This window comes from Asterias amurensis, chromosome 4, assembly GCF_032118995.1.
Source record: "Asterias amurensis chromosome 4, ASM3211899v1".
Classification (NCBI taxonomy): domain Eukaryota; kingdom Metazoa; phylum Echinodermata; class Asteroidea; order Forcipulatida; family Asteriidae; genus Asterias; species Asterias amurensis.
In genome coordinates, this window is record NC_092651.1 from 23,762,423 (window position 1) to 23,788,492 (window position 26,070).

Consider the following 26,070-nt stretch of genomic DNA (forward strand, 5'->3'; position numbering starts at 1 on the left):
ATTGTCCGCCCACAAAAGTGTACAAGTTCTGTTTCTTACATGTAAGACTCGTCCTTAGACTGTCTGATGCGGACGTATGTGTCGATGACCTCCGGTCTTCTAACCGTCTCTACCCGTACAAACTCTGTCCCATCCTCTCCTCGAAAGGTGCGGTATATCTTCAGGCGACGCCCACTCTTTAACGAGAAATTAGAAGTAACAAAAGACGATTTAGTCTATGGAGTTTATTTTCATCTTTTTAAAATGAATCTACTCCATGGTGGTTAGAACTCTCTATGCAACAGTTCCGTTAACAGGTGCCATCCTAAGCTGACGCCCACACTCCAGATGAATTGTATGGGCTATTCAGTCTTAAAGAAACATGACAGAATTGCTTTTTGCTAACAAAACTCTTGCAGGCAGTGGAAGCACTTTATGTAATACACCGTATTAAACATAAACTGACAAACCTGTAGAAGTTAGAGATCGATCGGCCATCAAGGTCACAACAAAATAGTGAAAAACTGATTACACATTTTGCATGACATCGTTTCAAAAAGAGACGGTAAATAAAACGCTCAATAAGCAATAAACTCCAAACGGGAAAATATGAACACTGTCTGTCAACATTTTGTCAGCTCTACCATATGAACAACACATTTAAATGTTTCTTCTCCCTACTGGTTAAAAACTCTTAAGCCAACGCCCACACTCAAGATGTATTCTAAAAGGCTATCCAGTCTCACAGAATGATACAAAATAAACGTGGGTAGAGAATAACACTTTTCAATGGCATCGGTTATTTTGGAAGACCCAATCCACCACCCACTCTTCGACAAATATTTTTAAAATAACGATTTAAGTCTGGATTTAATCGAAGATGATTCTTATAACTGATGATTCTGACTATGTGTTGGTTTTCAATGCTTGGAGCCCCCCCTAAGGGAAACAACTTACCAGAGTGGTCCAACTCTATTCGGTTGCAAATAAATAGAGGGCCTACAGAAAAGGGGCCTAAGGAAAGAAGATACAAAAATGTGCCTACAAAAAGGGGCCTACATAAATAGAGTTACGGAAAGGGGCTAAAGGAAAGAGGCCTACATAAAGGGGCCAAAAGAAAGAAGATAAAATAAATATGCCTACAGAAAGGGGCCTACACTAAAAGGCCTACAAAAAGGGGCTAAAGGAAAGACGCCAAGGGAAAGGGGCCTACATTAAGGGGCCAAAAGAAAGATTAAAAAAATATGCCTACAGGAAGGGACCTACACATAAAGGCCTACAAAAAGGGGCTAAAGAAAAGACGCCAAGGGAAAGGGGCCTACATTAAGGGGCCAAAAGAAAAAAGATAAAATAAATATGCCTACAGGAAGGGACCTACACTAAAAGGCCTACAAAAAGGGGCTAAAGAAAAGATGCCAAGGGAAAGGGGCCTACATTAAGGGGCCAAAAGAAAGATTAAAAAAATATGCCTACAGGAAGGGACCTACACATAAAGGCCTACAAAAAGGGGCTAAAGAAAAGACGCCAAGGGAAAGGGGCCTACATTAAAGGGCCAAAAGAAAGAAGATAAAATAAATATGCCTACAGAAAGGGGCCTACACTAAAAGGCCTACAAAAAGGGGCTAAAGGAAAGACGCCAAGGGAAAGGGGCCTACATTAAGGGGCCAAAAGAAAGATTAAAAAAATATGCCTACAGGAAGGGACCTACACATAAAGGCCTACAAAAAGGGGCTAAAGAAAAGACGCCAAGGGAAAGGGGCCTACATTAAAGGGCCAAAAGAAAGAAGATAAAATAAATATGCCTACAGAAAGGGGCCTACACTAAAAGGCCTACAAAAAGGGGCTACAGGAAAGACGCCAAGGGAAAGGGGCCTACATTAAAGGGCCAAAAGAAAGAAGATAAAATAAATATGCCTACAGAAAGGGGCCTACACTAAAAGGCCTACAAAAAGGGGCTACAGGAAAGACGCCAAGGGAAAGGGGCCTACATTAAAGGGCCAAAAGAAAGAAGATAAAATAAATATGCCTACAGATAGGGGCCTACACTAAAAGGCCTACAAAAAGGGGCTACAGGAAAGACGCCAAGGGAAAGGGGCCTACATTAAGGGGCCAAAAGAAAGATTTAAAAAATATGCCTACAGGAAGGGACCTACACATAAAGGCCTACAAAAAGGGGCTACAGGAAAGACGCCAAAAGAAAGGGGCCTACATTAAGGGGCCAAAAGAAAGAAGATAAAATAAATATGCCTACAGGAAGGGACCTACACATAAAGGCCTACAGAAAGGGGCTAAAGGAAAGACGCCAATGGAAAGGGGCCAATGGAAAGGGGCCAATGGAAAGGGGCCTGTGAAAAGAAGATACAATGTGAAGGGGGACACTGAAAGGTGTTCTATATGAAAAGTTGCGAACAGGAATGCAATTATATATCATAACAGCTTTTATATTGAAACTTCTTTTACTTAGCTATTTACTAAACTATGTCTCCAAGCCATTCCATTCCATTTTGTTTCCCCTATTCTCTTTATCCGTCCAGGGCACAGATCCTGAAGAAATTGAAAGCCACTGTAACCCAATCTCCAGGAACTAAAAATGCTTAAATCCTGAATTAACGCAAATCCCAAGAAAAAGGCTGTGAGATTAAATGCTTAGCTCGGCTTTCCAGCCCCAAAGTCTCTCGCAGCTACAATTCTGGCCATGTCTCATGGGGCCTTCGCCCCCTGGCCCCCATTAAATATTGGCTCTCACTGCGTCGTTTGTGGTCCAGCTAGGATTTAAAGCATTGAGCGCGGGATTGGGGGAAGGTATGTTTATTGTTGAGGGAAGGTGTTTATTGTCACTTGGCCAAAGCATATTGGTCGAGATCGTAGCTTTAAGTGAAAATAGGGCAGTAGATCAGTAGAGCTTTGTATTTGTAGCCTGTCGATCGCGGAATATCTTAATGGAATATCTTAATTTGGGTGCATTTTTGGGGGTTTACCTTACGGGGGTACATAGCTTGGTGGTTTGAACAGTAGATCTTTTGAGCAACCATCCAATTCTTTAGGCGTAATGAGCAACCGTGCTAGAAAGTAGCTTCTGTAGATTTTTACAACTAGCAAACATGTGCATCAGATTCTTATATCTAAAGATATTACACTACAGGCAACCAGGGCCCGATATCATGGCTCTGCTTTATATGCCAACCAATCATTCGTTCGTTCAATTAACCAATGTATCAATTAATGAATAAATAAAACAATGAATCAATCAATAACACCCAGTTCAGACAGGCGCCCCTTGAACAAAATAAATGAAGAGCGAATCTAGGTCGACCCAAATAAATTTATGTTTTTAGACAGGCGAACTTAACATAACATTTACATTAATAGATTCACCTCATGACAAGAGCGAGGTCTGAAACAAAGGCGCTCCAGAGTCGTTCTGAACGACTGCAACAGTTGATCTTTCGACTTTTAGCGCATCCAGTTGCTCCTAACTGTTTCAGACGTCAAACTTTTCATGTACTAAATTCAGAATTTGTTTCGGCGCAACTCTGGAGCGCTTCTCTGGAACCGGTGTAAATCAATCAATCAATCAATTCATCAATCAATCAATCAATTCATCAATCAATCAATCAATTCATCAATCAATCATCCAATCATCAAAACTTTCAACTTACAAATGATGATCCGAAGCTGTGCACCGAGTTAAGATCGTCATCCTTGGAGGATGGCCCCGCCCCTGGAGTCGGAGTGTTGGTTCCATTCTTGGACCCGCCTTCTTTACTGTCTCCTCCTCTGCTGGTACTTGCACCATCTCCCATCAGCATCTTCTGTAGTTCTTTTCTCTCTGCCTCCTCCCGCTCATGGGTTAACTGGGGGTGGGGATAAAAACATCAACAATTGAAATATTTACAAATTAAGCCGATTCTGAATTAGTGCAGCAGCCGACTAACTTAGGATGGGTTCAATGAGTCCTAACGTCTAAGGATATGGAACTTAACTCGTCCTAAGTCCTAAGATTAATCCTAAGTTAGGAAGAGTTGGTAAAATCGACAGCCAGCCTCCAAATAACCGCTGGCACATTGCCGAGGTGCCCTTTGCAAAGTTCCAATACAAATTGACATTTTCCTCGTAGAAGTGCCCCTTAACAGAGGAAAATTGCTGTGCCCCTTAAAGCCATTATACACTTTCAGTAAACAGTATTCTCCAAGTCCCACACTTCGTGTATCACAACTTATATATAAAATAACAAACATGTGAAAATTTAGGCTCAATCGGTCATCGGAGTCGGGAGAAAATAACAGGAAAACCCACTCTTGTTTCTGCACGTTTCGCCGTGTCATGACATGTGTTTAAAATAAATCCGTAATTCTCGCTATCGAGAATTGATATTGTTTTAATGTTTTCTCAAAAAGTAAAGCATTTCATTGAATAATATTTCAAGAGAAGTCTTTCACCATTACCTTCTGTAAACCCTGTAAATTATTTGTAAATCTGTGAACTTTTTTTTTTCTGTTCCGAAAGTGTATAATGGCTTAAAAGAGCAAAGTTCAAAACCTGTTAGTGGTTATGGCTTCAGCTGTAGGTTAGGCTAAGTTTGCATAAGAACCATTTTGTCGACTGGTTATTAGCACAGCTCTTAATACACAGCGTTGTCAGGGTAAAAACAATCTATATTCTGTATCCTGATGCAAAATTAACATCTATTCAGACCACAGGGTTCGATTTCACAAAGCACTAAGATTCATCTTAAAGATGATTTGTCAGTATTACCATATTGATTTGTATTGTGACATTACATGTTGCTTGGCCATTAAGAGTGATTGATTCGCAGTTAAGATCAATTGTAGCTCTTTGTGAAATCCAGCCCTAAGCCCGGTTCATACTTCATGCGAATGCGAAGCGAATATTGACGTCACAAATTTGCAACGAACAATTCGCAGCAGTTGCTCTCTGCTCTACTCCCTTGCAAATAATCGCTGCAAAAGGAGGGTGTGACGTCAAATTCACCTCAAATTCGCTTCGCATTCGCGTTCGCATGAAGTATGAACCGGGCTCTAGTCTTGTGCATATTTTCATTGACTTCAAGCACAGCCTGTCTGGGTGTTTGTACGGATCATCAAGTGATAATCAACTTGAACTTTATTATTTAATCGGGCCATATTTCTATGTTGGGGAAAAAAAGAAAATAAAGTAGAGAATAACAGTCCGGTCATTAACACTAGATAATGCCCTGCAGGCAGTCTTTAAATTCAGATCTATAGTTCAAGCTTGTTTAATTACACAACATTTATCGTGTTTCTTACTTGATTAATTTTGTAGATTTTAAGCAATGAGTCCTCCCTACTCATTCGATAAAGCTAACCTTTTCCTAAATTCCTGATTAATCCCAGAGTAGGATTTCTAAATTTAATTCCTCTGTTATTTGATATCGTTCCCCCGTCAGCTATGAAAAAAACATTAGTAAGCGTGTGTTAACGCGATCCGAACCAAAACATCACAAGCGACTTTGTACTTTCTTGTGATAAATCACAAACCCCCGAAGCTATTTCATCAACTGCGGATGAGCAGTACTGAATAAGATTACGCTAATCTTTGACCAGGCTCTATGCAAATGACTCTTAGTAATCCAGGGGGGATACATGTATGGATTACATGGATAAGTCTCAACAGCGCAATCTCCCCCCCGTGGGGAATCAACAGCAACAACAAACGGATCTTGTTTTATCAAAAGAACATAAAGATTGTCCTCTTGTTTTTAGCTCCGAGTGTGATTTAAGATTCTGCCCGTTTAAAAAAAGAAAAGCGTGGTCGGAATCGGAAGTACATTGTGGCAAGACGAAATCTCTGTTTTGAAGAAAACGGATGTGTGTGTTTGTGTGGCTTAAGGTTGTTAATCTGTAGCGGCTTAATTGATTGTGAAGAAAAGGGAGAGCTATCCCATTGGAAATGTATGGGCCTTAAGCTCCCGGTGCTGGAAATGGCTAGCGTTTCCAGAGAAACATAAAGGAACATTACAGAATTGGTTTTTGCTAACAGAACAGCTGCTGGTGGTGTAAGCACTTTATGTAATCAACCATACATAAACTGATAAACCTGTAGAAGTTTGAGATTGATTGGCCATCTGCTTCGCAAGAAACTAGTGAAAACCCTGTGACACATTTTGCATGAAATAAATTCTTTTTTTTTTTAAATGAATAAAACGCTTGAGATTTGAACAACAATCAGGGAGATATCTAGAAATTTTGCATACAATAAATGAAAGGCAGTGGACACTATTGGTAATTACTCAAAAATAGTTATTAGCACAAAACCTTCCTTGGTAACGAGTAATTGGGAGAGGTTGATAGTATAAACCATTGTGAGAAACGGCTCCATCTGAAGTGGAGTAGTTTTCGAGAAAGAAGTAATTTTCCGCGAATTTGATTTCGAGACCTCAGATTTAGAATTTGAGGTCTCGAAATCAACCATCTAAACGCACACAACCTTGTGTGACCAGGGTGTTTTTTCTTTCATTATTTTCTCGCAACTTCGACGACCAATGGAGCTCAAATTTTCACAGGTTTGTTATTTTATGCATATGTTGAGATACGCCAAGTGAGAAGAATGGTCTTTGACAAGTACCAATAGTGTCCAGTGCCTTTAATAGGAAAAAACTCTCCATAATCAGGGAGACTTCAAATTTGTTCATCAGAATTTGGAAAGATTGGTTTATTTTCAGGGAACTTTCTGAAGAATCAGGTAGAGTTGGCAGCACTGAATATTCTATCAAAGAGTTGCTGATTACAATAGACCGATCCAGTAGGCTTGCACAAGGGCACGTGGGCCTCTCCAATGCCTTTCTGCACAACTCTGCCGCGCGTGCCAAGATACGCGCACGCATGTCGGACCTTATTTGTCAGACCTTCGTTGCGTTGTGATTGGTCAATACGCAATGGGGCGGAGCTTAATGGATCGGTCTATTGACTACTAGTCCATGATCTTCACAAATCCCTGGCTGTGTACACAACTAGTCTAATGTTACCATGTCATCCATTCCACTTACTAGACATCATCAAATTTTAATTTAGTTTGTGAGTTTGTGATTGTCCCTAAGCAGCATTTTGTGTTTTAAAAGAGTATTTGAAATTTATTACAATCATATTCGTATTATCAAATTTGTGGAAAATTACTTCTTTCTTGAAAACTCTGTTACTTCAAAGGGAGCTGTTTCTCACAATGTTTTATACTATCAACAATTCCCCATTACTCGTTACCAAGTAAGGTTTTTTTGCTAATAATTATTTTGATAAAATTACAGACAAAGATCATCAAATGTTATTCCTCAAAATGAGTACATGTAGCTCATCTACAATGTAGATCCAATCACATCAAAGGGGTGATTCATAAAAATAAAAATAAAATTCTGCAACGCTGTTTCTTCTTTTGAGTTTGAAGATAAAAATAAACATGTTGTTTCAAATTATTTTACTTAACCCCCCCCCCCCCCTAATTAAAAAATACATAAACAAATATAAAAAAATCTAAATATGCTGTCTGTTTCTGGAAATAAATGTTGAATTGAATCTGGGACTTCAGTAAACTAGATGGCAGCAGATCACTACCAGATAATTTTTCAATTTTTTACATATTTTCGAGAATGAGCACATATCCGACCAAATACAACCTTTTTTCTCAATTTGACTGGTCTTAGTATTTGTGGTCATGTCTAGTCGTCATCTGTTACCAAAGCTCGTTTCAGCATGGTAAGCCAATTGGTTTTCTTTATTTCATTTGTTCAAACTTACTAATTATTTTTAAGTAATCAATATATGTTCACAAAGCACATTAAAAATACACACAGTTAAATACCTGCAGAAATAAGTACATCATGTGACTTACACGAGTCAGAAGAGTAGGCCCTATATTAAAAATAACTTTTCTAAAACTCAGCATTTGTGAAAAAGGTGAACTTAGGGTGATTCCTCCATAGTTATAAATACATAAATACATGAATACATTATGAATATTCATGTACCCCCATATCACATCTTGTGTCTTCTTGTTTTGCTTTTTCCTGTTTTTTTTTCATGCAAAGACACTGGACACTATTAGTAATTGTCAAAGACCAGTCTTCTCACTTGGTGTATCTCAACATATGCATAAAATAACAAACCTGTGAAAATTTGAGCTCAATTGGTCATCTAAGTTGCGAGATAATAATGAAAGAAAAAACACCCTTGTCACATGAAGTTGTGTGCTTTCAGATGCTCACTTTCAATACCTCAAAATCTAATTCTGAGGTCTTGAAATCAAATTTGTGGAAAATCAATTCTTTCTTGAAAACTCTGTTACTTCAGAGGGAGCCGTTTGTCACAATGTTTTATACTATCAACAGTTCTCCATTACTCATTACCAAGTAAGGTTTTATGCTAATAATTATTTTGAGCAATAACCAATAGTGTCCACTGCCTTTGATATAATTTGTACCAGTGTTTTTTGTCCTTGGCTAGTCAAAATACAATGCGATACATATTCCCTCGCAGGGATCAATTTATACCCTGGGTGAAGAGAAGTAATAATAGTAAAGTATCTTGCTCAAGAACATAAGTACCACGACCGGAACCCAAACCCACATCCCGACGCCTTAACCACCAGAACTTGAACTCGGTGCTTTAAACCACTCGGTCATGACACCCTATCAATTGAAGTAAACTAATAATAATAACAATAATAATTTGGGGGCTTATCATCCTTACTCGCAGCTAAGAGCTGAATTGCGAGGGACGCGGCTACAACGTGTTCGAGAAGCAGGCATGCAAGGGCGCCTTTGGCTGCCAGCCACATCAACCCATTATAACCACGGAGCACAGCCAAGATCGAAAGTGTTTGCTTTTTCTCGAGGGAGGAAAACCGGATAGTCTGGAAAACCCTCGTGGCACAGCAGAGAACCAGCGCACAACTCAACTCACATATGGCCCTGGCCGGGAATCGAACCGGGGTTACCTTGGTGAGAGGCGAGCGCTTTACCCACAAGCCAACCATGCCACCCAACTAATGCGATATAGGGGCTCAGTTAGTTCAGATATTGGTTGTGATTGGGTACTAACCTGTACACTAGTCTTTTTATTGGTCAGCATGCTCTCAATATTCTTGCCCATCTCTTCAAAGTCACTGTCATCTCCAGAGCTACTGTCTTCATCTGTCGACAAGATCTCATCTGAAGCTAAAACTCTGATGTAGACAAAGAAAGGACAGAATTTAATATAAACTGTCAATTGGTGTAACGCAGATTTGGGACACAATTCACAATGAATTGATGGTACTTAAATAATAACAATATGGGTTTTGAGGCTTTGTTTGGTGAAGTATCAATGTGTATTCTGTTTGCGGGAACATCATGTGTATCTACTGTTCTTGAGGGTTCAGTCATAGTTTTTCCTTTTTTACCCTTTTGGAAAAAAATGTATTGATGAATGGGCTTAAAAAGAGTAGTGACTCGGTCTTAAATGGCAGTTTAAAACCTTGCAGGGTCGTGGCCTTGGACTTGGTTCTATATCACACGCCAACAAACCTGCCTGTTTTAAAAGGCTGTTACCACTTTTTTAATCCCTCATTAGTATGACAAATCTACTATTATTACTATGATTTGGCAAAGACAAACCAAAAACAAAAATTACAAAAAGCCTAAGCAAGAAGATGAATAAACAAGTAAACAAAACAATCAACAACAAAAATAAACAATATAAAACAAATCAAGGAATAGGCCCTAGATATACAATTAATAACAAGTGGGGGCAAAATTAATATTCAAGTGAAAAAATAAAAATATATATAAATAAACAAGCAAATGAATAAGTAAATACTAAAAAATAAATCAATACAAAAAAAACGATAAATAAATAAATACTTTGAACTTACTTGTTTTGCAAGTCGAATATCCTCTGACATTCTTCCTTGTAGCGTTCTTGGTGTTCAGCGATACCAAAGCGGTTACCGCGAGCAAACTTAGCAGTGGAAGTCTCCCCCATCTTAGCCTGCTGTGTGGAGTAGGTTCTCACCACATCAATCACCTCCCAACGTGATAACTTCTTAATCTGTTAAAACATTCCATCAAAATTAAACTGATAATTGTCATTGGAAATTCAAATTTTTTTTAATTTTTTTTTTTTATTATATGTAGCTGGTCTACTGTTATAATTGCCTGCAAAGGATGATTAAAGTTTTTTAATTGAATTGAATTGAATTGAATGCAAAAAAGTAAATAACAGTTAAGGTCATAGGTCATATTAATTCATGACGTGTCCAGCCCTTTAAAAAATATTGCTGGTTTCACACATACTTTTGGAGGATCCTTAAGTAAACACACTGTCCTGGCATCCAACTGTGATAATCCCTCTAATCCCTTAAACAAACAACCTGCTCCGGACAGGCCTGACTGGATGATTTCTGGAACTACTTTTAAAAGCTACATGAAATGGCCATTGGCAATGGCAATAACTGAGCAGTATGTGTAGTTTAAAATTAGTACTCTTTACGTAATTCTGTCATTAATGGGTAAATTAAGCTTATTGTACATTGCTTCTAGATTTTGATCAGGCATTATACATTACATGTACAAAAGTGTTTTGTTTTCTTTTCTTTTTTGGCAAAAGATATTGCAAGCAGTTCAAAGCCCAGTATGGAAGCTATAATTGCAGCTTTCTTTGCAAACTGTGACTACTTTGTACTTACAGTATTTAATATTCAAAGGGAAATGACGCAAAACAACGTTACAAGACCCATGCGCTCTTGGCCAGCTTTTATTAAAAGCATTCTAAGTTTACCAGGGAACGATTTCGTCCAGTATTTCTGCATGGACCGTTACGCAATTTTTTTTTGTATAGCAAAATCAAAATTTTGCATAGCAGTCCATAAATTTTGTATCTAACAGCAAAATTTTAAAAATCGCTTAAACTGCAGACACATAAATTTGCGAAGCGGGCTAAAGTGTTAGGGCAAACATAGTACAGCCTATAGTAACTTTAGTCGTTTTTTTTTGCCTTTTTTTGTGTGTAAAAATTTAGGGCACCAAGGCAATTTTCAAAAATTTCAAAGGGCATCAAGGCAATCATAAAAAAAGAAAGAAAAAGAAAGCATTCATCTAACTGAACAAATTAAACAAAATAAAGGACAAATCTTACAATACACAATGAAATAATATTTTTGTTCATACGGCTACTATTGGTCATGCTGGTTGTGTAGTTTGTCGTAGAGACACTAAAATTCCCACGCAACTGCTCGGTTTTGGGCGATGTTGACAGAAAGATATATATCCATGTGCGCGACGACTATGCTGTACATGATGTATGTATGTACGTTATGTATGGTATACTATTATGCATGCATCGTGGGGGAGCATGTGCAGACACGTCAAGTCGTTTTCTCAAGGCGTGTGTGTTTCTAGTTCGCGTAATTTTACCATTAGAGGGCGTTTAATCTCACGCTATCGCATTGTTCTGAAGCGCCCTCTAGCGTTCAAAGTTTCTTGTATTTTTGTGTCGCACGCAAAGAACAACGACTAGTGGGCTTGAAATCTGCTGTTGTGCGTGAAATCTGGTGCTATTTCTATGCGTGTTTGCTGACGTTCGAGGGCCAGTGCAGCGGTTAAAAAGACAAGTTATTTGTCACTCATAGAACTTCTTCCAGATGTTTTATTTTGTAAAATCAATTGAAAGAACAAGTTTGCCTTTAAAAAAACGTTCGCATGCATGTTTGTCACGGACAGGGCCTAGCAGCACTACTTTATCTATAAACAGTATTAGTGCGCACGCACGGCGCAGCCGGCGGAACGAAAGTCGACACAAACAATAACCGTTCTTTGCTATTCTTTGATGGATTTTTACCATTCAAAAAGGAAAACCAATTAACTTTTTACAATTTTAATCATTTTAAACATTGTAACAATCAATATCTTAGTCTTCAATTGAAATAAATCCACATGGATTCCTTCAGGCAGGATGGCTTTGTCAAACCTTATCGGATTAGTGGTGATAACGATCTTAATCCCCCAACTCCCAGCTGATTTTTCTCACTTTAAAAACCTCCAAAAGTATGCGTCCCGACCCGACCAGATACAAGGTTTGGTCGGGTCGGGTTTTAGAGGGCCGGACACGTAATGTGGTCCAGGTCATAGCCAGGAATAAATACATTTCCACAACTTTCAATCGTTTGTTTAAAATTTCAAAATTTTGTTTGTGAAATATTTGTACATTGTCAAGTCTTTGAAATCAAAGACTCTTTTTAAATTTAGGGTGATCGATTGGCAAGTACTCTAACAATTAATGACCACAAAAACTTACTAAGTGAGGCGCACTGAGTAAGGTTTCACCCCCAAAATATTTTAATTGAGAAATTATTTCTACGTGGATTGTTTCTTGGACTTCTGAGAGTTGGTGTCCATTCGCAAATGCTGGGGCCAGAGATGCCGTCGGTGCCCGCTCTCACCTCACTTAGAGGTGGGTGGTTTCAACATTTAGGTGAAAATACTCTGATGTTTTTTTTCTGTTTTCTCAGCAAGTTGTTACTGCGTCAAATGAAACTGAAGCGTCAGATGACTAGAGCAAGCTAGTCGAAACATTGAAACCAACTTAAGAACTCACTCCGCGACAGTGCAGTTAATAACGATCCTATAAGCTAAAGTAGTAGTCCCAGCCATTTTCTATAACTTCCGCCCAGGTAGTAGTTAAAAAGCAGGACAGTTCTTTTCAGAGCTGAAAAGTCTCCCGAACAATCTGATAAATCTACTCGGCAGTAGTAGAATATAGCAAGACAGTTATCTCTAAGAACAAACTCTACCTGGCAAGTAGATACACACATGGTGTTACCGCAAAGTATAGAATAAAACTTTCACATGTGACTTTTATTGTATCTTTCTTTATGAAAATCAGCATTACGTTGCCAAAAAAACAATCTCTAACCCAACCTTTAAACATGAAAATATTTCCAAATGAAACTCAATCGACTCACATCTTCCTCTGGGATACCAAACTTGTTGCGAAGGAGCTGCTTGGCTTGTTTCAGATTGAGACGTCTCAGATCGGCGTCTGTACCTGTCACTGTCTTCTTTGCTTGCTGAGGAGAACTGGTGTCATCCTAAGACGTGATTGAAGGAAATCAGGAATGGTAATAATTAGTGAGATATAAAAATCAACTTTATGAAATTATGAGAGCATAATATTTTCTTATGGGACAAGTCTTATCTAGTGCAATTTCAAACAATATCACCTATGGGACATGGCCACTTATTTCATTCTTTAAACCATTCTAGTTTCCTGGGCAGTATACAGCCTGTGCTGCCAAGTATAAAGACAGCAAAAAAAGTAACGCAGTTGTTGTAAAAGCACCTATAATTCTAAAACTGTTACTTGTATTCTAAAAACGAAAATACCAGGAGACGGACAATTTAATTACGATGATTTTGACACCTCGTTTGTTACAATCAGTCGAGTATTGTCACGCGGCATGTGCTTACAGGTGTAAAGAGCAGCTTTTCAAAATTCTCGCTATTAGCATCACGCTGAATCAGAGGAGAGATCAGTCATGTCAATAGGAGCTACTGCATACAGAAACAAAAACACGCAAAACACAAGGTATTTGCTGTCGTTGACCGTCACACCCATGCTTCTCTCCTATTCCTAAGTTGTTGACATTGCCTGGTGAAGAACGCCCTCTCTTGGTGTTTGGCATAAAGTCTAAAGTTTCCTATTGTAATCGAGTGTAATTGAGCTCAGCGTCCGGTGGTTTTAATTCGGATCACAGCTACTCCCTCCCCCACCCACGAAGAGCCAAGAGGAAACTCCAATAAAAAATACAAAGTAAACCCCTGATACCTACCTTTGCACCTGAGGGTTTGTTGGGAACCTTCATGTAGGCGAATCCCTCACCGCATCCAGTGGGATCAGTAGGACCTGTTACAGCCAGTAGACATTTGCCTTTCATAGCAGCTATAAAAGCCCTGGTGGTGTTCCATGGTGCTGTGCGAACCTATGACCGAGACAAATCACAATGGAAATCAGCAAAGGAAAGGTGGGCGGTAGATGATCGTCTGAGAACATGAGACATAGGTTGCTTTTTTGGGAATAAGATCAATGACTGTCTGTCTTGCCACCTTGGTTTATCCACTATAGCTCCTGGCATGTCTTTTGCAAATAAATGAAAACCCAGTCTGGTGTCTCTGGAAAATGTGTCAGGATACCTCATATTGTGGTTTTTCGTTTTGGGTTTTTAATCTTTACTTTTGATAATTTTTATCAATGTGTACCCTACCTCATCATCGATCTTCTGAAGGTCGTCCTCGTTATCATCATCAGGAGCGAAAAAAGACTTCTCTCCGTAACCGGCATCCTATACGCAAAGATAACATCATTAAAAAAATGTAATAACAGTAATAGAAATAATAGATGTCAAATTTGCATCGGGATAAAGAATATTAATTTTGGTTTTTACCAAAACACCGATGTGTGTTAGCACTGTATACTCAGTACTTTCTCCCCGAGTCATGTGAACAAATATCACAGGCATGTTACTCGGGTGGGATTCGAACCCACGACCCTTGCAATTCTAGAGCAGTGTCTTTACCAATAATAGAAATGGATTTTTATACAGCACTCTCACACTGGGTATCACAGCGCTTAACAAGAAACGGAACAAAAACGGAAGCAATTAAATAAAGGGATAAATAATGGGAAAGACAGCAATCAACCACAGAGTAAAGATTATTATTTTGGGTTTCAGCCTACACTGATGATTGTCAAGCGTATTTCACAGGTAAGCAGAGAAAGTTTGCTTGTATGGATGTGAACTTTAAGCTATTGGACATTCTTCACATATACAGCTTTTTTTTATTTTTATGCAGGTTGCCAGACACACAAGGCCTGAAGGCCACTTCAAGGTGTGGGCTACAATTGTTTTTTTCCAGAGGTCGTTGCCACCTACTCCTAGGGCTGAAACAGGGTTAGCCCTTTTACAGTCCATACGGATGTAGGCTTGAGTATCATCAGTACAAAGCCTGGTCGGTAGAGCATAAAGCACTAGCTCCCCAATTTTACGTAGCAAGTGTCACGACCGTGATTCGAACCCACACTCTGCTGTTCAAACACCAGAGCTTGAATCCAGTGCTCTTAACCGCTCGGCCATGACACGCCACGAAGCTAGCCCAAAGATTTGGCACTTTGCCGTCTAAGCAAAGAATAGTAATTGCAAGTGCCGAAATCGGCATCAACTGGCAGCCAACACATAACTACATGAATAATTCATGAATGTTTTACTGACCTTTAACCTCTGCTCAGCAGCCAGCATGCTGTAGTATGCACAGCACTGCTCAGGTGAAACCATTGCTCTGATCTCTTCTTCACTGGGAAGACGGAAATCTGGTTTAATGACCCACCAGTTAGAATCCATACCTGGAGGAGAACAAATGATCAAAAAGAACGTTTGAGTCAAAGTAAGATCCTTGAAGAAAATCATTATCAAGGCTTGAATTTCGTCAGGAGTTCATTCAAAATAAGTATTGAAAGATTAATGATCCTGTAAAGGACAGACTACTCACCAGTTCGTTTAAAATCTGCACACAGCTTGAGTCGTTTCCTAATACTGCTCTCAGAGTGAGTTGGGAAAGCTTTCTTAATGTCTTCCATCTTGATTCGACGAGGTCGATCATTGCTCTTCCAGAACAGTCTGTAGATAAACACCTGAGAAGAAATATACCAAGGAAATGTATTAGAAATCAATGAAAGTTTGTCGCAAACAATTGAATCTCCAAGATAGTTAATGTGATTGGATTCAACATTCTTGATGAAAGTACTGAGATAGTTTCTTGCTGTTTTCTCAACAAGTGGCGACTGTATTCTGTGGAAACTTGCCTTTCATGGTATCTTTCTTGAGAATTACAATGACAAAACACAGGTCTGTGAGTGGACCCTTAAAAAAGAGCTGAAACACTACATGATGTAAGAATGATCATGAATCGTCAAGAGAGCGTGCGTAATGCATTTATACTGGTTGAATTAGGAAAACCCCATTAATCCATTAACTTGGCTTATCACAAATTGTAGTTGAACAGTATCATTGCCAAGCTTACTTAAGGCATGCCAAGCTTATATTAGGGAATAACATACAAAAAAATAAAAAAAATCGTCCAGATCAATGAAAAAGCGGATATCCGCTTTAAAGCTGCGATCTCACAAGCTTGAAAAACAAAACTCATTTCAAGATTTGGTTTACCTGCAGGAAGTCTCTGATGTGATTATTTGCTTTCTTGGAGTTCGGACCCGGTACCTCCCTCAACGGACATTGCTGGCCCAGGTTGTAAATATGATCAATGGTTCGGATAAAATACCTGAAAATTAAAAATAAACAATATCAAATGTTCATTACTAAGATTTCTACAGGTTTGTGTTCAAAATAAAATAAAAACATTTTAAGCTTGAAGCGAATATTGGGCTGAGCTTCTGAATCTTCCAAAATGTTACAGGGAGGTCTTAAGCAAAAAACTGTTGATTTTATTTCAATTTCACAAAGAATGGATTAATGAAATTTGTTTACAGTGAACGATACCAGTGTCCTCCCGATGCATGCACAAGCTAGCCTATTGGGCCAATACGCCCGCCTTGGTTGATGAAATAGAGTTGAAAGGCAAAGAAAAAGACAACTATGACAACCCGTCTGACCACAAAATGATCAAATGACATAATTATATTGATCTTCTCGAACCATAAATAAAATAAATAATTTGAACACTTATAGTGCGCCGGTATCCACCACAAGTGATGCTCATGGTGCAAGGAAGAAACACAAAATTAATGAAAAGCAGCTGTGAAAAAGTGGGTTTTGACGGCCTCTTTGAACTTATGAATAGAGGACATGCTACGGATATTAAGAGGTTACAATTCTAGCCTCCTTATTGAGCCCATATCCAATCATTCATGGGGAGACCGATCTTTCTCACATGCTGCCCCATGCCTATAGAACAAATTGCCTGCACTTGTAAAATCATCTGTTTCTTTAACCCAATTTCAAAAACACTGTAGACACATCTTTTCAATCAGGCATTTTACTAAATGGTTTCATTTTTACTATTCAATTAGATATTGCATTTGTATTGTATTTCGCTACCACATGTTTGGCTTTCTTCTTAGCTTATATTTAGGCTTGTGTTTCAATTTTGGTTAGTGTACATGTGTATGTTATTGTTTGTCTTTAGAGCCATGGGCACTTTGATGAATGTGTGCCCTTTATAAATTGTTATTATTATTTTATTATTATTTTAATAAATAAACATTTTCCAAGACACTCGAATAGTTTAACCACTTTTTGGAGAATGTTAGAGTAACTGACCATAGACAAAAATAATAATAATAACCGTATTTATAACGTGCCTTTTCCAAAGGATACAAAGCACCAAGTATTTTTACTGCAAGGTGAGTGGGACAAAGTTATTTGAAATTAAGAGACCTAATCCTTAGCACACCATGTAATGGCTTACATGGTGCACCGGCGCATTCAGCAGCCATAGCCAGGAACACACAGGTACAGCACTCCTATACGTTGGAGGACACCTATTGTACTTTCTGTTGTTCCTGTATTGAAGCAATCCCCATTGGTTTTGTACACACATGACAAGTGAGGACACCTGAAAACAAAGACCTATTGTCCCTTTTGTTAAATGTCCTCGGACGTAAGGCAATGCAAACACACCGAGGCGAACCCCTTCTCTTTTTGATAAGTGGGGTTCTTTTACAGGCGTTAAACAACACAACGGACCAATGGCTTTACGTCCCATCCGCAGGACAAAGCAATGGTTAAGTGTCTTGCTTAAGTACACAAGTGTCACAGCTGGGGATCCGAACCCACACTCTGCTGATCAAAAACACCAGAGTTTGTATTTGATGCTCTTAACCGCTCGGCCACAACACTTCCACAATTGACACTCACTTTTGTCTGGTACGTATGATCAAGAAATCCGTGCTTGGCATCTTGTGGAGGTAAGACGGACATCGGAATAGATTGTTCTCTAAGGCTTGGAGAGATTCTCCTGGAGACAGTACACCAAGAAATGGTGAACTTCTTACATACACTGTCTCCCCATGCTCGTACTCAGGAGGGGTGGCGTCTGATGATGACTTCTGAAATTATAAATATTACAAAATTCTCTACTTTATCAATAACTGTTTTAACTTCAAAACTTTACAGGAAAAATTTCACAAGCTGTAGTTTCTTGAACAAAACACTTAAACAACAAAGAATTTTGCTAGAAAAGATTAAAAGTTTGGCCAAAAACAAACTCAACAAATCAGCAACTATAAAGAAATCTACGTCTTGAACAAGAAAAAAACAAACATACTTTTCAGTTTTATTAGGCACTAGAAATTAGCTGGAAAGTTGCATGTTAGAAAATAAAAACATAGGGATGCAACACACGTATGTACTTGAAGCATGATTTCATTCAGGTTTTGCTTTTAAAACCTTTCCAATTCCTTTCCAAATGCCTCTATCTTGAGGTGGGATGCGTTCCTTCTGCATTTTATACTAAGGCCCAAATTTTGTATATATTTTTTATTCTATGTATTCACTAAAGAAGTTTTAACATCGGCTTCAGAAAGGCGCTCCAGAGTCGGGCCGAACCAAATTCTGATTTCAGTACATGAACAGTTTGACGTCTGAAACAGTTACGAGTGATTGGACGCACAAGAAGTTGAAAGACCGAATGATGCAGTTGTTTGGAACAACTCTGGAGAGCCTGGGTTTCAGGTGTTGATCTTGGCCCAATTTCATAGAGCTGCTAAAGCATGACATTTCTTCCTTGATAAAAACAGGATTACCAACCAAACATGCACGTGATGTTCAGGATAAGCAAACAACAGCTGAATACCAGTAACAAGCAATATGCAACAAGTGGCAATTTGGTTGGCAATTCTGTTTTTATCGAGAAAGAAATTTCATGCTTAGCAAATTTGTATGCTTAGCAGAGCCATGAAATTGGGCCCAGGTCTTGAGATGAATGTAAATGTTATGTTAAGTTCTCCTGTCTGAAACTAACATTTATTTGGGTCGACGTAGAGTCACTCCTAATCTATTTGGTTCGGCGCGACTTTTGACGGCCTGTCTGAAATGGGTGTTAGTTGCTTTTGTATTTTATTCCGGAGTGTGTGTATTGTATTTATCCAGGGCCCCTTTACAGAGACCAGGGGTCGATTTCACAAAGAGCTAAGATTGGTTTCAACTTCAAATCAATCGTAAAGTGTGATGCCACAATACAAACCATACGGTCATACTGACCAATTTGTCTTACGATGAATGTTATTGCTTTGTGAATGAGCCCAGATCATTGAAAACTGATGGGGGGCTACCATGGTTAGATAAAGCCCGGTTCATACTTCCTGATACGAATGTTGACATCACATATTTGCATCAAATAATTCGCAGTAGTTGTGGTTTTAAAAAAGGAACACGTTGCCTTGGATCGGTCGAGTTGGTCTTTGAAAAGCGTTCTGTAACCGTTTGTTATAAAATGCATATGGTTAGAAAGATATTGTAAAAGTAGAATACAATGATCTACACAAATATGCCTTGAAAATGCATGGTTTACTTTTTATCTCATCGACTAACAGGGTCAGCCATATGGCCGACCAGGTTAGTTCGCGACGTAAAATGAAAACCGTGCAATTTTGAGTGATACTTGTGTGGATCATTAAATTCTACTTTTAAAACATCTTTCTAACCATACGCATTTCATAACAAACGGTTTCAAATGCTTTTTATAGACCAACTCGTCCCATCCAAGGCAATGTGTTCCTTTAACTCTCTTGCCAATATTGCGCGAAAACAGAGTTGTGACACCAAATTCCCGTCAAATTCACATTCACAGGAAGTATGAACCGAGCTTTAGACAAAATAAACAAATAAAAACCACTTACCCTTTTGTAGTAGTTACATATCTTACTAGCCATCCCAACCTGCATCATATGGGGTGGATACTGCTCACAGAACTCAGTGAGTATAAGATCTCCATCCATTCCAGACAGATCCTCCGGCGTCCTCATGAAGAACATCTCACCACCGCCAGACGCCTGTCTCTCTTGCTCTCTCAACTACGATGGAAGAAGGATTGAAGTATTATAAGAAGATGAATTGGTACAACAGTAGAAAGTCTCTCTCGATGTACATCTTGTAAACTTATTTCATTGTGTGTTGAGGGCTGAGCAGTCTAGTTGTCAGCAGCTTCGCATTAAATTTCTTCCTTGATAAAAATAAGATTACCAACCAAATTTCCACCTGATTTTCAGAATAAGCAAACAACAGCTGAATACCAGTAACAAGCAATATGCAACAAATGAAAATTTGGTTGATAATCCTGTTTTTATCAACAAAGAAATTTCATGCTACGCAAATTTTTGTGCTTAGCAGCTCTATGAAATTGGGCCCTGGTCATGGCACTTTTTTTCCTAAGCAAGACACTTAACCACGATTGCTTTGTAAAGTTGGGGAGGAAGTGCTTTCTGCTCTACCAGCCAGGCTTCTGATGGATGATACCCACGCCTACATCCTAATGGCCTGTAAAGGGAGTAACCCTGTTTCAGCCCCAGGAGTAGGTGGCAACGGGCCCTGGAAAAAATAGTTGACTGTAGCGCATACCTTGGGTGTCTGGCGACTTGCATCAAAATATAAAAATAAATATTACAAAATAAAAACTACTCAAAAAAGATTTACACACGGTGCTACCTCAAACCTCACCCAATTAGTAATGAAAATCGGAAAAATAAAAAAAACATTATGGATAATTTTTTTTACTTGACATACCTTTGCTTTTGTTTTGATGCGTCTGAGCAACGGCCAGACAGAATGAGTTCCCGGAGATGCTAGAGCACCATGTGAGAATCTCTTGACCTGGGGTCGATGGTAGTGTCTTAACCTCATCGGACCAAGATGGGTAGGGAAGAAAGGTTGTCGGAGCTCAACGGCTGGTGTGGAATGCTGACGAGAAAAATTAAACCAACACAATTATAATAATAATAAAAATAATAATGGAAACTTGTATAGCGCCGGTATCCGCCGCAAGTGGCGCTCATGGCACTGCTCTACAAAAAACAACTATTAACAGGGGTGCGAGTCATTACTAACAAAAAAGTCTGAAACTTGGATACAAATTCAAAGGTGTTTTGAAATGATGCCATTTCTACCGTTTGATAATCCCTGGGGTTATAGATTCCAAGGAGCTTTTGGGAACAGTATCCAAAGCACTAGAGAAGTAGACCAATGAGCAGGATTTCTTTATTTTTTGAAAAAAATATTGTCTGATTTTCTTCACCAGGCCGACATAAAAAGTCTGAATTCAGCCAAAAGTCTGAACAATCTCATCCCTGTATTAAGCAATGAAAGAAGCATAACAATAAAGAAAACAAAACTTAACAAAATGCTTCTCTATGTAGATGAGTTTTTAAACTGTTCTTGAATATGTTAAGTATGCTGGAAAGTTTCACATGAAAGAAAGTTTGTTTGTTTGTTTGTTTGTTTGTTTGTTTGTTTTTCCCTTCATCAGCAAGGTATACTGTAAACAAAAACTCGGGGATAATTAAACAAGAAGAGGTTCTTTGGCGGGGGAGGGGGAGTCAAAGAGCTTGGAGAAAGCACCGAGTATAAGTTGCTTTTCAAATTAGCTTCTATCAATCCAGTTTGTGTGAAGTGGGTGTCGCTTCCAGGACACCAATGTGCTTTACCTCTAGACCTTTGTCATGCTGCCTCCATCTTGGTCAAGTTCCTCATATCGAATAACAAAAATGGATGCTAATAATCATTTTGCAAATAGGAACCAGACTATTTTGTTCTTCCAGTCTCGTTTTGGTAACATTGATATCAATGGGAGAAATTCAAGATGGCTGCACCATGATAAAGGCCTGTATACCTTAGGGCAAGTAAACTGGTTAGCATTTCAGGCATGTATGCTCTGTTTTGAAAGAACAAGGGCGCCAAGGCATTTTCTCCTTGGTAAGAGGCACCCTATGAGGAAATTGTAAATTTCTACTGGGGCAAATCAAGGGCACCAAGGCAATGACCAGGGGCGTGGAGGCAATCGCCTTTCAAGTATCAGGCCTGGCATCAAACTTTTTTTGGGTAACACAAAAACATCAATTAAATTACATCCCCCAAAAAACGTTAACATATAAAGAATAACAATAAAGTTTTTTTTTCATGAGGCAGTTTTTCTTGTAAAAATAATTTAACAGGAATTATTGCAGCTTACCTGCAGGTTGCCGGCCATGTTGGCTCGCAGTTTATTCTCTCCGACATTTCTTGGGTAGTAGTAGGCGTCATTAGAGATGTTAAATGGGTCCTTCACATCTTCATCTTCTTGAGGTTGCGTCTTTGAAGTGAAAAAAGTTTTAAATGTGAAGAAAAAAAAAATATTTGGTTTGCGGTATCACCCTGTGTATCTACTTGCCAGGTATAGTTTGTTCTTAGTGAACTGTCTTGCTCTATGTTCTACTGCCGCAAAAAAGATTTTTCGGATTGTTCAGCTTTTTGACCTGGGCGGAAAGCAGCAAATCAACTGGGACTACTACTTTAGCTTACAAGATCGTTATTAACTATACTACAGTGAGTCAGTTCTTTAATTTTGTCTCAACGTTTTGACTTTCTTGCTCTAGTCACTGTAGGAGACTGATAGTCAATCACTATTTGAGTTTCTAAAGAAAATCTATTTAAATCTATAACAAATTGGTTTGGGTATTGCATTTTCAAGAAAATTATATGAAAATAGAATTCTAAAAGAAGTTTTGAAGTTATATAAAATCTCATTCAAGTTGTTTTCTCATATTAAGATCAAGGCAAGTCTTACAAAGTTTTAAAAAACATCTCGCAAGTGGTGTTTAAAGCTTTGCAAAGTGTGGAAAATAAGACAAGAATTAGCTGTAAATAGCAAACTTTTGGGTAATTGTGTAAAATCTCTTCTGTTGGAGTGTTGAATAAGAGCGGGTGTAGATTCAACTCTGTTCTTCTTCAGGAGAAAGCTGGTCTGTGGGACCTCCTGAGTCTGAAGGCCGAAAACTAAAAGTCCAGCTTTCTCCTGAAAACAAGCAGAGTATACTGTGCGAACGTCGATACCGCACCTGCTCTTTTCAGAGTTGAAACTCCTACAAAAGAGATTTTCAACAAGGATGTAACTGCAAGCTTGTACCCGCAAGGTTGTATCCGCATTCACCGACCCTTACCTGCAAGATGTTGGACTTGGTGACTCCCGCCTTCTCAAGAACGATCTTGGACCTTCTCGGTTCCTTCTTCTCTTTGATGACCGCCGTCTCGGCGTTCGGATCGGGATCATCAGGGATGCCCAAGATGATGTTCTCATCATTGGGGTCTAACTTCATGGCGCGAGGGGACGAGATGGAGCTCATATTCTGTGTGTGAAGAGGATGAGACACTATTAGCCTTGGGCGGGGTGTTTCTGGGTGGTGTTTTGGAATTGGACAACCCTGCATCTACAATCCCGGCCATATTTCAGGGGGCCTCTGCCCCCGGCCCCCGTTCAATGTTGGCTCAAAGGAGGGTATGTTTTTGTCTTGTGGCCCAAGCATTTCGGCCGGGATCATTTATGTTTAAAAGTATTGAAAGTAACTGATTAACACTTTGTTTATAATTTGGCCCAATTTCATGCACCTACTTCAGCACAAAACGTGGCTAAGCACAGAGCAATTTTGCTTACAAGACAAAAGTTATCAGCCAACAAAGGCATAACCAGTTTAGGGAGGAAGGGGACCAGCACAGAACCCTTGCCCTCCCTCTCTTGCCCCATCCAAATGAGATAAAAACAAATGCAGAAATAAAGGATTAAGAGCAGCAGAATCAAGCTCCGTTGTTTCTTATCAGCAGAGTGTGGGTTAAAAAGTATCAGTCATCAAGATACTTTACCAAAATCCTGTGTACTCGGGTTGGTAGTGCATTTTAAAGAACCCATAACACTTATTGTAGAAGAGTATAGTGGATGACCACAATGTTTCTAGTTCACAACAAAGCACTTTGTCTACAGGTTTCTTCAGGTAGTCAAGCCACAGTTATTTTCAGGCATCCTTTGTATCATTGCCAAGTTGATAAGTTATCACACAAATGCGAGTGGAATACTGAAAAATATAGAGCGTCTGCGTCCCATATCCAACTCGGCCTTCGGCCTCGTTGGATATGGGCACAGACGCGCGAAGGCCGAGTTGGATTTGGAACGCAGACGCGCTATATGTTTTCGTTTTCCACGAGCGCGCGTGTTATAACGCATTTATCTTCCAGTTTCACGTAAGTCAACACGCAAAGTTTCAAATTTCAGAACGTTTATTTGCGACGAAGCGCACAAAGTTTAGAATGTAATTTGTCCACTGTTCGAATACGTATGAGACGCATTGACACTCACAATACACACTGTGCAATAAAAACAGAGGAAGTAGTATATATGTATATGTTTTTATCCCCCTAGTAGTTCGAGCATCTGATTGGTGGATTAGCGCGTACTGGAAGATAAATATAATAATAGTAATCACAATGATGATAAAGAGCTCCCCACCCCCAAGTTTCGAGGATGGTCAATCTGAGTGGCAACGAGTCACAAAACCCAGAACGAACTTGGCGCTAGGTGACGCCCAATCCCTTATTCTTACCTCATGGTCCCAGATGATGTCATTTTCCCAATTCTTATACACCAACTCTTCGTTGTCGACAGGGAAGATGGAATACCAAGATGATTTATCAGGTTCTTCTACGCTTCTTGGTCCTACATCGATTCAACCCGACCCAACACCAAAAAACAATAAGTTAGTCCAACTTCCAAGCAATTATTCAAAAAATTCATAACAATTTTCTGAAGTCTGCTCTACTTTCTAGGCTCAATAACATTTTAAAGCTTGAAGCACAAAAACTTGCTAAGTACAGAAAAGTATTACCTAGCAGAAACAGATTACCAGCCAAAATCTGTGAAGTTTACATTGTTGCGGCTGGTACCCCACATGGCTGGTACCCCACCCCCAAAGCCAACATTGTAGAGTAACAATCAAATTCATTACAAATGTCCATTAAAGGGTAGACACATGTTTGGTAATTACTCAAAACAAATATTAACTTAAAAACTGACTTGGTAACAAGAATTGGAGAGCTGTTGGTACATGTAGTATATAACATTTTGAGAAACGGCTCCCTCTGAAGTAGCATAGATTTTGAAATAGAGGTAATTTCTCACAAAAATAATTAAAGACTTCTAGCTAGAAGTCTTTTATTCCTGTCTGAAAGCACACAAATTCGTCCAACAAGGGTGTTTTTTCTTTCATCATTTTCTCCCGACTCCGATGATCAATTGAGCTCAAATTTCCACAGGCTTGCTATGTTACGCTTATGATGGGATACAACAAGTGAGAACACTTTGACAATTACCAATAGTGTACCTTCCCTTTAAAGTTTCAGAAAAGATGTTCATTTACCCAATTCCAATATAGGGATGAAAAATGGAGAACAAACAAAGTACGACTCTGTTAAAGCCATTGGACCCTTTCGGCCATTATACACTTTCGGTAAACAGTATTGTCAAAGGCCCACACTTCGTGTATCACAACTTATATATTAAATAACAAACCTGTGAAAATTTAGGCTCAATCGTACATCGGAGTCGGGAGAAAACAACGGAAAAACCCACCCTTGTTTCCGCCCGTTTTGCCGTGTCATGACATGTGTTTAAAATAAATCCGTAATTCTCGTTTATCGAGAATTTATATTGTTTTGCTGTTTTCTCAAAAAGTAAAGCATTTCATGGAATAATAGTTCAAGAGAAGTCTTTCACCATTGCCTTCTGTGACCCTCTTAAATCTGTAAAATTTTATTATTTTTTTCTGTACCAAAAGGGTCCAATGGCTTTAACTGACCTTGTGCCATCTTGCTGGCGACCTTGCTGACCAATGCCGGTCCCTGAAGTTTTAAACTCGCTGGAGCTGAGTTCAGAGTAGGATCAAGAAACTCCATGTTACGTCTCCCTGTATAGGCAATCACAAATTAAAAAAAACAGAGTGGATGATGTTGAATGGTCAAAGAGTAAGAGGGTTAAAACAGAAAATTAAATCACCATTT

The 26,070-nt window shown here is 39.0% G+C and overlaps 1 protein-coding gene across 2 annotated transcripts in view; it reads right to left on the minus strand.

The window, feature by feature from the left end:
* Window positions 1-26,070, minus strand: part of LOC139935889 (transcription initiation factor TFIID subunit 1-like) — a 69,833-nt gene that overhangs the window by 34,646 nt on the left and 9,117 nt on the right. For both annotated transcript variants that reach the window (XM_071930504.1, XM_071930505.1), the window contains exons 9-25: window positions 25,869-25,976; window positions 24,618-24,730; window positions 23,187-23,372; window positions 22,220-22,339; window positions 20,779-20,952; window positions 19,896-20,069; window positions 17,914-18,104; window positions 16,204-16,318; window positions 15,530-15,671; window positions 15,253-15,383; window positions 14,248-14,325; window positions 13,816-13,965; window positions 12,949-13,074; window positions 9,862-10,037; window positions 9,051-9,174; window positions 3,639-3,833; window positions 40-176 (exon numbers count right to left, since the gene is read on the minus strand). In XM_071930504.1, coding sequence (XP_071786605.1) covers window positions 40-176; window positions 3,639-3,833; window positions 9,051-9,174; window positions 9,862-10,037; window positions 12,949-13,074; window positions 13,816-13,965; window positions 14,248-14,325; window positions 15,253-15,383; window positions 15,530-15,671; window positions 16,204-16,318; window positions 17,914-18,104; window positions 19,896-20,069; window positions 20,779-20,952; window positions 22,220-22,339; window positions 23,187-23,372; window positions 24,618-24,730; window positions 25,869-25,976 — 2,440 coding nt within the window. The remainder of the gene's footprint in view (window positions 1-39; window positions 177-3,638; window positions 3,834-9,050; window positions 9,175-9,861; window positions 10,038-12,948; window positions 13,075-13,815; window positions 13,966-14,247; window positions 14,326-15,252; window positions 15,384-15,529; window positions 15,672-16,203; window positions 16,319-17,913; window positions 18,105-19,895; window positions 20,070-20,778; window positions 20,953-22,219; window positions 22,340-23,186; window positions 23,373-24,617; window positions 24,731-25,868; window positions 25,977-26,070) is intronic.